We start from the raw sequence: 11,497 nt of genomic DNA, 5'->3' as shown, positions 1-11,497 counted from the left end.
TCTTCCTCACAATCAAACCACACTAAAAATAGATAGAGACGAGGAAAAGAGCAAGAAGGTGAGTTTGGTTTCTAACTTGTGAAATGGAAAGCAAAAAAGGAAAAAAATTTCTGGTGTCGGGAATAAATTGATGATTACAGCTATGGGTTTTATGATTTATATTTCAAAACAAGTTCTTGATTTTTTTTTTCTTCCAATTTATCCAAAACAATATTGTTGCTTCAATGAATCTATCCTCAAGTGCCTCTATGTCACTTTGAGTCTATTTCAAACCTGCTTCCAGCGGTGGTCTTGCACTATTTTTCTCCTCTTCCTCATGTCTTCCTTTCTGCTTTTGGTTCATCTAACATCGTAATTTGATTTTACTAAAACCCACTTGAGAGTTTCCAGATTAGATTATTGACAAGTTTCCCAGCAACTTGCATTCCAGAAGCTGGGCACCAATGGCTTCGAAGGTCTCATTTTTTTCTCCAAACAACCCCTTCCTCGGCAAAAGAAAAAACCTAAAAACCAATGGAGAATGTCCGTAACTACAATTAGAACTCTTAAGATGAACTTGGAGATGATTCAAAGTCAACCCTCTTCGGACGTGAACCATCAGCTAGAAGAAGAAATCATTCAAGTTTCTTTCACAGCACACAATCCAACATAGACACTATAACAAAATTACTGAGGTGAAAAATGAGGAAGGCGAGTGGGTGAAGGAGGAGGAGGAAATGGAAAAAATTTTGTTGAATCATTTCAGTCAAGTGGTGCAAACTCAAGGGTTTGATGACAATGCCTTCATGCAGGCCATGCAGTGTGTAAAAAATAGCATAACTGATGATATCAACAAAGATCTTTGTGAAATACCATCTATGGAAAAAGTGCACAAGGCTGTAAATAGTTTGGGCCCACTTAAGGCCCCCGGGCCTGAAGGTTTTCCTCCTATTTTCTTTCAGAAGTGTTGGGAGACTACTAAAGTGGAAGTGTTTGCAGCTGTTAGGGAGTTTTTTGTGAATGGGAAGATGGATACCAACCTCAACCGAACCTACATCTGTTTGATCCCCAAGGGTGCAGCTCCGAGTTAGCCAGAACAATACAGGCCTATTAGCTTATGCGGCATGGTGGCGAAAGTCATTAGCAAAATCTTAGCAGAGAGGATGAAAGCTCTTCTTGGAGGTATCATTTCACAATCCCAATATGCTTTTGTTCCAGATAGAACTATTTCGGATAATGTTTTTATAGCACATGAAATGTTTCATTTTATCAAAGGCCAGAAAAAAGGAAAAAAAAAACTTGTGGCGATCAAACTAGACATGAAAAAAGCTTATGACCGAATGGAGTGGCAATTCATTAAGGCCACCTTGGAAAAAATGGGGTTCTGTAACAAATGGGTGCAAATGATAATGGAATCAGTTTCCTCAGTATCGTACACTATGCTCCTTAATGGCGTGGAGAAGGGGTCTTTCTCCCCTTCAAGGGGCATCCGCCAGGGTGACCCTCTTTTCCCTTTTCTATTTATAATGTGCTCACAAGTGATAAGTGCAGCTATTGAAGAAGCAGAGAACAATAGCCTTATTAGAGGCATCAATGTCAGAAGTAGAACGCCGAGGATATCTCACCTTCTCTTTGCAAATGATTGCCTTTTGTTCTCTGAGTTAAAGCTAGAGGAGGTGACCAGTTTAAAGCATTGTCTTGACATTTATTGTAAGGCAAGTGGACAGGAAATAAATCTGAAGAAATCCACCCTCAGCTTTAGCCCTAACACACATCAGAGATTTAAAAGGTGGTTCTCGAAGCTCTTAAAAATCCCTTGTAGCTCCTGCCCTTCCAAGTATCTTGGTCTTCCTACTGAGATCGGTGTTTCCAAGACTGAAGTCTTCAGAGAAGTAGGGGAAAGAGTTGGGAAGAAGCTTAGTGGCTGGAAGAGTAAAATGATATCTCATGCAGGCAAGGAGGTGCTAATTAAGTCTGTTGCTTCTTCAATGGCAAATTATACGGCTTCACATTTTATCCTTCCAAAGGCAACACATGATGATATCAAGAAAGGAATCACTAAATTTTATTGGGGGCAATCAGAGAATGAGAGCAAAATGCACTAGGTTTCATGGTCAAGACTATGTAGATCCAAAGAGAATGGAGGACTCTGTTTTCGTGATCCAATCCTTCAAAATAGGGCATTGCTTGCTAAGGTGGCGTGGAGGTTGTTTGAGAACCCAAATTCACTGTGGGCTAGGTTCATTAAGGCTATTTATTTTCCAAAAACTGATTTTCTTCATGCTCTAGTGGGAAATAGGTCATCATGGGCTTGGAGGAGTGCTATTGTGGGCCGAGATGTTCTTAAAGAGGGGTTGATATGGGATATTGGCTCTGGTGAGAATGTGGAGGTGTGGAATAGCAGGTGGGTGAATTCAAAGGAGAACTTCAAAGTGACAACAGAGAAACCTAGCAATTGCCCAATACAAAAGTGGGGTGATCTCATTGACCCCATCACTAGAACTTGGAGAGGTGAGTTGTTAGAGCAATGGTTCAATATGGAGGACAGGAAAGCTATCAAGGCTGTGAAAATCAGTGCTTTCTCTCGACCTGATAAATTGGTATCGGGTGCAAATAGAATTGGAAGGTTTTCAACTAAGTCTACTTATCATCTTCTCATCAACCACAGGGATAGAGAGTACAGGTCAGCTGCTTCGTCCTCTAGAATCCATAAATGGGACAACGTTCAGCCGAAGGTGTGGAAACTTATTTGGAACTACAAGACAATGACTAAAATCAAAACATTTATGTGGAGGTGCTGTGCACAAGCTCTGGCCACTGGAGAAAATTTGAAGTCTAGGCAGATCAAAACAGACTATAGTTGTGGACGGTGTGGTTGTATGACGGAGTCCATTGACCATATTTTGTTGGGATGCGGGTTTGCAAAGTTGGTGTGGTTTGGTAGTCAACTTAACTTCATTGCACCAATTGAATAAACCCCTGGCTTTCATGTGTGGTTGGAGAAGTGGGATGCAATTGACTTTATGAATAAGCTGCAAAGCAAAGAGGTCCTGAGTAGATGTGCATTTATATGTTGGTATCTTTGGATTGCCAGAAACGAGTTAGCTTTCAAAAAAATTGTCTGGAACCCGGAAGAAGTGATAAGAAGAGCCTAGGCTGCTTTTGAGGAGTTCTGGTTGATACAAGGAGCTAAAGGGGGTGATGGAGGTACAGCGGGACCTTCTAACTTAGATCTTCTGCACGTGCAGGAACCTTAGTGTGGATGCATAATCCAGTGTGATGCAGCTTTTTAGGAGGAGACTCTTGCAGGAGGGTTGGGAATTGCCTATAGGAACGAACATAATGAGGTTACTAATCTGTTCTCTATCCCATCTTTCTTATCCTCTGCACTTCAAGGGGAAACCGAAGCTGTAAGAGAAGCATTGTTAGTGGCAAAGGACCTAGGATGGTCAAAGATACGGATTGAGTCGGACTGTGAAGGCCTGGTTTTGTTGCTCAATAGTCAGGAGCCAGGAGGAGGTCCTCAGATTGCAGCCATAGTGGAGGATATCTTGTGGCTTAAGAACGACCTTTTTTCGTGTCAGTTTGCCTGTATTTCTAGGTAGTTTAATGGGCTCGCCCACTCCTTAGCTCGGAGGGCCCTCACTGTGTCGAGTAAAGTGGAGTGGCCCATTTCCAGTCCATGGGTCCAGGAGGTGTTGTCTTTTGAGCCCGTGTGTTCTTCTCGTCCTTCCTCTTAGTGTTGTTTCCTACCAAAAAAAAATATGTTCGTAACTGCTGAGAGTTTTCAATGCCTTCACCCACTTAAGGGTATTTGGTAATTTTGCATTTAAATAATTAAAATTTTAAATTTTAAATGACTTAAATAAATATAAAGATATTTAGATAAATTTTTATTTACCATTTAACAACAAAACTTAATTGTAGTTGATTTGTAATTATCCATATAGATGCCATGTAATTTTGAAGATAATAATAAATTGTCACTAGTTTTACCCTTACAATAGTGGGTGTCATATAAAAAACTCTAAATTTTTTATAGAAAAAAATACCATCATTTTAAGTGGTCAACTCCAATAGGATGACCAGTAGGAGGAAAAATATAAGAAACTACAAGCTTTGTAGAGAATTTGATGCCCTAAACAAGGAAGCATTGCCACTTGCCATCATCACCAATGACCTTAGAGGACACAATCACATAAAAAATGAGCAAGTAGTAAAAAAATTAATTGTTGAGTTTCCCAATTTCCTTCTAAGATATGATTTTAGTTTTTTGCTAGACCTTCTGGAATAAGTTTTTTATTTCTTTTTTATTTTTGATTTGTGGTAAATTGAAGAAAATATTTCATTCCTCAAAGCATAGCAAATATTGGAAACTTGAGTACACAAATCAAGGATCCAAAAAGTGGATGAAGGCCACACTGTTCAGCTACCGACGGACAAGACTACCTTTTGAGATAAGTTGAGATACCCACTTATAGGAAGATGGGCGGTATGGTCTTATTGGAATGCTACTATTGGTTATGGTTTGAAGCCAAAGATCGTTCCAGAAGCATGCTATCTTTCCGGTCTCTATTTGATAATAATGTTCTAAGATAGAGTTGAAAAAGAGGGGGGAGGGGTAGAAAATATGCATGTCATATCAGTGGACATGAATTAAGCGTGCATTTGGTAACCGATCAAGGAATAGTTTTTAACGTTCTTTTGTTCTTAGAACACCAAAAAATGCTTGGTAAAATGGGTCGTTTTTTCGTTATTAAGAAATGAATCGGCCCATGTCCATCTTGTCAAAGAAGGCTTTTTACAAAACAATTTTTTATTTGTTTCGTCATTCTCAAGAACAAAAAGCACGTCAAAATTATGCTAAAGAGGGACACTAAACCCAAACTTCATTCACATGTACATTATAACTCATTTCCACCTTCGTAAGAATTTATATTTATTTTTTTCAGATCTCCATTGCCTCAAGTGTTTTGAGCAAAAATTTTATTAAACGGTCAAAATTATGCTCAGACCACCGGTTTTTGATAAAAACACTAGAAAATTATTCTTGCAAAGAATGTCATTCTAAAAAAAAAAACCGTTACCAAAGGTGCACTAAGTGAAAGTTTTCTTTCAAAGGCAATCAAACAGCTTTCTATTTAGAGATTTTTTAGTTTTCCTCATCACCGGATTGGATTGGGGTGAATATTTAAGAGTATAATAACCCTCTCACATTAGGGCGGTCAAACACTTTTTTTTTTAGTAGAAAACTTTATTAAGTTTGGGCAAAAGCCAAGGTTCAGGAATACAACCAGGAGGGAAGAGGCCATGTCGGCCCTTATGCTGCCTCGGCGGGTCATGAGCATGATAGCCCCCTGGAATTACAACAAACTTATAATCCAAAATATAGGACTTTAAAGTGTTGATATCCTTGATGATAGGGACCAACTCCAAATGAGCCGGATGGACTGGTTGTTGAAGAAGTTTGATCAACTCAGCACAATCAGAGGTAAAGAGGACTTTATCAAAGCATTCTCCTAGTGTATCTCTGGTGTTCGTGGCCGGGCGGTCAAACACTCTTATAGAAAACATCCATAATCTATTACCATTCTACTCTCGTTTCTGAACCAGCATTTCCAGTCAAACAGACACAAAAATCAAAGATCCCTTTCACATTGCAATCTAACAAGATTGGTAGCGTGCGAAGGAACATAATGATAAGGTTTTTCTAGTTTTCTATATGAAAGATAAGATTATACCTATTTGATATCCCAGCAAATTGGACTTTACGTACCTCTATTGTAAATGTTATCACAAACCAAGCCTTCGTAAGCATCTTTACCTAAAAAACGAAATGCCTTAGTAACGGTAAGCATGGACGTCACCTGTACAGTTCAGTTTCAACTGCTCCAACCGGGTTGAGCCGATCGAGTTGGTTCAAATTCATGGTATAGATATCACCGCTTCACTATGCTCTACTCCCACTCAAAACCATCAACTTCACTCTCACACGTTTCATGCCAATTTCAGTCGACTTCAAACAACACTGCAAGTGCGACACAATGATGCCCGGAGGAACCATTGTCTTCTCCACCGTCGGCAGACCATTCTACGGCTTCGATGTCTTCTCCACCGCTTTACCTTCTAAACTAGACATGGTCACTCATTCGATAGAGAATCGTCTCACAGATGGTACCTCCATCAACTTCAATGGTCAGTTTGTCGACGAAGATCAAACCCTTGTTTACGTCTCTGAAAGAACTGGATCACCTAGAATATACCTCAACCGTCGAGAGAATCCCAAAGCAGAGCAACTATCTACTGTTTCTGAAAGCCTATTTCATGACCGGCCGGTATTACGAGACGGTCGATTGTACTATGCGTCTGCTCATGATCCTGTTGATAAACCACTCAATAGCTGGTCTGCGGTTTACATGACTCAGCTTGCTGACAGGAAAGTCGTTCGGTTAACTCCTAAAGGAGCAGTTGATTATAGCCCAGCAGTTTCTCCATCAGGGAAGTTCATCGCTGTAGCTTCTTACGGTTTCCGTCCATGGAAAGGAGAATTTCAGGAACTCGACACTGATATCGTCGTGTTCTCACCCTCCGATCCTGAAAAACGTACGGTGGTCTGTAAGCGCGGTGGATGGCCAGCATGGTTCGGCGATTCCACCATTTTCTTCCATCGAGTAGCAGATGATGGATGGTGGAGCATTTTCCGAGTCGATCTCCCTGAAAATTTCCAGCATTTGGACGCCTGCGACAGCAATCCTCGCCGGATAACCCCACCAGGACTCCACGCGTTTACTCCTTCAGCCTCAGAAGATCGCAATTGCGTCGCTTTCGCAACTCGACGGCGAGAATGTAACTACCGGCACATCGAGATTTTCGATCTAGAATCAGAATCATTTCTCAGAGTCACCGAGCCTCTGAACCCTACTTTCCACCATTACAATCCTTTCTTCTCCCCTAAAGGTGGTTTCCTCGGATACCACCGGTTCCGAGGTGAATCAGGACCAGGAGAGACGACGATTCCACAGCTGCAACCAGTAGCTTCGCCATTAAAGGAACTGAAGATGCATCGGCTGAATGGATTTTTCGCTTCGTTTTCTCTTAAAGGTGATTTTATAGCTTTCAACCATGACTTCGATGCGAATTCAGGTTTGAAGATAGTGAGAAGGGACGGCTCGAAGAGATGGGTCGTTCTGAAAGATAGAATCTCCTTCTCTACATCGTGGGACCCATCCCAGGATAACGTCATTTACACCTCCATCGGACCTCTTTTCGAGTCAGCAAAAGGAACGGTTCAGATTGCACGAATCAGTTTTGATCCAACGGATCTTACTGATGATAGAGAAGAGATTCCGGCGACGGTGAAGATCCTTTCAAGAGAAGGCACAGGCAATAATGCCTTCCCATCGTGTTCTCCTGATGGTAAGTTCGTAGTTTTCAGGTCTGGTAGATCTGGTCATAAGAACCTCTATATAATGGACGCCGTTGACGGAGAATTTAACGGTGGGATCCGTCAATTAACGGATGGGCGATGGATAGACACAATGCCCAGCTGGTCTCCTGACGGAAAACTCATAGCTTTCTCATCCAACCGTCATAACCCCGATAACGATGCTGCCTTCAGCATATACCTGGTCCGGCCGGATGGTTCAGACCTCAGGAGAGTATACATAGCTGGACCGGAAGGTTCGGCTGAGGCCGATAGAGAGAGGACCAATCACGTGTGCTTCAATTCAGATTCGTCGTGGCTGTTATTTACGGCAAATTTGGGCGGTGTGACGGCCGAGCCGGTTTCATGGCCGAACCAGTTTCAACCTTATGGAGACCTGCACATGGCGAGATTGGATGGGAGTGGATTGCAGAGGCTGACGTGGAATGGGTATGAGAATGGAACACCTACGTGGAATCCATCATCAACGGAATTGGGTTCGGTGTGTTTGGAGGGTAATAATGTGGTTGGTGACAAGCTAAAGTGTCAATTTGAGGAGCCTTTATGGATATCTTGCAACATATCAACTTAGATACTTTACGGAGGATGGCTGAGTTTCCTTTATAATTTGTAATAGTTTTTACTTTTCTTCATCTTTTCTAAAAGGAAAAAAAATCTAAAGTCTATCTAGCCTTTCTTATCCAATAAAAATAAATAATACTCTAATTTAAGTTTCAATATTTTTACATTAATAAAGTTAGTTTTCATGTCAATGATGGGTTAGTCAAACGGTTGAAGACCCTCCCACAGGAGGTCCTAGGTTTGCACCCACTTGACGGCATATATAGATATAACTAATTTAGTTCCCACTCTATAGTAAAAATGGTTTTTGTTACTCAATTATTCCACTAAAATTAATTAAGGTAAATTTACCTTCTCCTCTTAGTTGGCAAATAAGCACTTTGAACCCCTCTTAATTAGATAAAATTCCTCCCATCTATTAACATTTTTTAGTTAAATTAAAATTTACAGTTAAATAATTTTCCAAACCCCAAATTATCTTCAACTAAAAACATGTCGTTTAAATCCTAAATTACCCTTAATTAAACCCAAATCACCTTCAATTAATTTTATTATTAAAACTCCAACATACCCCTAAATTATTTGATTTAAACATTTTTTTGAAAAAAAAATAATAGAGAAACGACTCCTCCTTTTGTTCAACCTTCATTCTTCCTCAACATCTATGTCTGCAACTATTTTGCTTGCAAGTAATTGGATAGCACCAAGAGGCTTCCGTTCCATCTGAGCTTTCCCAAGTTCGTTTCTCACTGAAAAGCTCGTGAATTCATCGTGGAAGATCTAACTCTCTTGTCTCTTAGAATGCAACGGATTTCTTATTTTCTTGAGCCTTTTATGTCCCTCAATCGTTGATTTATTTTTATTGTAACTTTTGCGGGATCTTGGTCTATGATCTCTTTTGTAAGGTTTCCTAGTCGAGTAAAAATGTCCTGGATTCGATAATATACCTGACTTTTATAAACTGTTTTTTAGATAAATAATTAAAATTTCATTATGTGTTTTACTATAATTATTATGCCAAACCATATTTGAGACTTCTGAACCCATGTGAACCGTATGGACAAGAACCAACTGGAGTCAACTTAGTCACTCTTTGGACTTTGATTTCTAGAAGAATGGTATTCAGAATTAAGTACTAGGCAAATAGTCACATTCTGAGCCTGTCATAAAAAAATTTGGTTTCAATTCCTAACCAAAGAACAAAGATGAAAGACCCACAAGATTCATAGATGATACAACGTCTTAAATTAAAGGCCTCTTATTTTTCTAAGGGAAGTCCCATCTTAAGATACATAAAAGTTATCTTCCTCGCAATAAGGTTTTATGTGTTCTTGATGGATATCAAAATCACTCTCATTTGTTTTTTCAATACATCATAGCAATAAAAATGATATATATACTCATAAAAAGTCAAAATCAAAATCTACAAATAAACTTAAGTCCCCCCCCCAAGTTAATTAATGCATGCATGAAAAAAATGATAAGACAAGGCAAAGCAAGGCATACTTTTGACTATCTCAATCATTAGTGTAAAAAGGCTCATAGAGATCAATGACCTCGACACTATCAACATTTGGCATTTCAAGGAAAGGCCTTAAACATTCACCATTCACTTTGAAAACTTGGTTAGAATGAGGATCAATTATTTCCACATCACCATAATCAAAAAACACGGTGAACAATAAACTGACCTTCCCATCTAGTATACAATTTTCCTGGGAATAAATGCAACCGAGTATTGTACAACAAAACCTTGGCACCAACAAAAAATGATTTTCTAACAATATTCTTATCATGAAATGTTTTAGTTTTAGCCTTATAAATCTTTGAGTTTTCATAGGCTTCATTTCTAAGTTCCTCCAAGTCATATAGTTGGAGGTGATGGTGGATACATGTATCGGCAAGATCAAAATTCAACTTCTTGATTGCCCAAAAAACCCGATGTTTTAATTCCACCGGTAGGTGACAAGCCTTACCATACACTAAACGGTATCGAGATTGACCCAAATCCGTCTTATATGTAGTTCTATGGGCCCATAAAGCATCAGTCAAATAGTTTGACCAATCCTTATTAGTTGGGTTAACTGTTTTTTCTAAATTTTGTTTAATCTGCCTATTGTAAACCTCTAACCTGACCACTCATTTGCGGGTGATATGTAGTAGCAAGCTTATGGGTGATTCCATATTTTTTCATCAAGTCCAATTACAAAAATGTTTGCCCCTATCACTAATCAATGCAAGAGTGGTGTCAAAACGTGAGAAGATATTTTTTCTCAAGAACTTGACCACCACTTTGTGGTCATTTGATTTACAAGCTATGGCCTATATCCATTTGCTCACATAATCTACAGCCAATAGAATGTATAGATTTCTGCAGGAATTAGGGAATGATCTTATAAAATCAATACTCCAAACTTCAAAATTTTCAATAATTAAAATTGGATTCAAGGGCATCATATTCCTTTTGATCACTCAATCAAGGGATTGACAAGCCTTGCAAGCTTAACAAAAATAGAAGGAATCCTTATATAGGGTAGGCCAATAGAACCCACATAGGAGCACTTTTTCTACAATTTCCCAAAATGACCCCCACAAACATGATCATGGAAAAATAAAAGAACTAAGATTTGTTCATGCTCAAGTATGCAATGCCTAATGATTTGATCGGCACCCATTTTGAACAACTATGGATCATCCTAGAAAAAATATTTCACTTGTGAATGGAACCAATATTTATCTTGGGTAGACTAATGGGAGGGTGTTTCACCAGTCACAAGATAATTGACAATATTTGAATACCAAGGTTCTATGTTCGTTGACATCAATTGTTCATCTAAGAATGTCTTTAGAATTGGACTCTCTTCCTTTCTAAAATTAGGAAGGCGAGACAGATGGTCTGCAACCAAGTTCTTAGTTCTCTTTTTGTCCCTAGTTTCTAAGTCAAACTCTTGTAGTAGCAAGACTCAATGAATCAGTCGGGATTTCACATCCTTCTTATCTAACAAATATTTGATAGTTGAATGATCAGTGTAAACAATGATATGACTACCTATCAAATATGAGTGGAACTTCTCTAATGCAAACACAACAGCCAAAAGTTCTTTTTTAGTTGTCGTATAGTTAATTGTGCATCATTGAGGGTTTAATTTGCATAAGAAATCACATTAGGCATCTTATTTAACCTTTGACCTAAAATTACCCCTAAAGCATAGTCATAAGTATCATACATTAATTCAAAGAGTTCTAACTAATTTGGTGCTTGTATTATAGGAGCAATGGATAGCTTTTCTTTCAACTGTTCAAAACTTAATAAGCACTCAGACGTGAAATTAAAGGGGACATCTTAGCAAGCAGTGAAGTTAATGGTCTAGCTATCTTACTAAAGTCTTTAATAAAATGACGATAAAAACCCATATGGCCTAGAAATTATCTAATATCCTTGACACTTTTAGGTGGAGATAAAATAGAAATATGATCAACGTTAGTTTTATCAACCATAATTCCCTCCTTAAA

At 38.9% G+C, this 11,497-nt stretch overlaps 2 protein-coding genes across 2 annotated transcripts; both read left to right on the top strand.

Moving 5' to 3' along the window:
* Positions 1 to 716: 716 nt before the first annotated feature.
* LOC149018846 (uncharacterized) lies at positions 717 to 1,070 on the top strand. Its single transcript, XM_089153989.1, has one exon. It carries the CDS (start codon positions 717 to 719, stop codon positions 1,068 to 1,070), a length of 354 nt encoding a protein of 117 aa, XP_089010115.1.
* A 4,854-nt stretch (positions 1,071 to 5,924) lies between these two features.
* LOC149018845 (uncharacterized) lies at positions 5,925 to 8,169 on the top strand. The gene has a single exon (XM_089154438.1). It carries the CDS (start codon positions 5,979 to 5,981, stop codon positions 7,992 to 7,994), a length of 2,016 nt encoding a protein of 671 aa, XP_089010564.1. The 5' UTR covers positions 5,925 to 5,978; the 3' UTR covers positions 7,995 to 8,169.
* Positions 8,170 to 11,497: the final 3,328 nt, after the last annotated feature.

The sequence above is a fragment of the Hakea prostrata genome, chromosome 4 (assembly GCF_041222555.1).
Source record: "Hakea prostrata isolate BN-2017 chromosome 4, UWA_Hpros_2, whole genome shotgun sequence".
Lineage (NCBI taxonomy): Eukaryota > Viridiplantae > Streptophyta > Magnoliopsida > Proteales > Proteaceae > Hakea > Hakea prostrata.
This window is presented reverse-complemented; position numbering and strand designations above follow the sequence as displayed.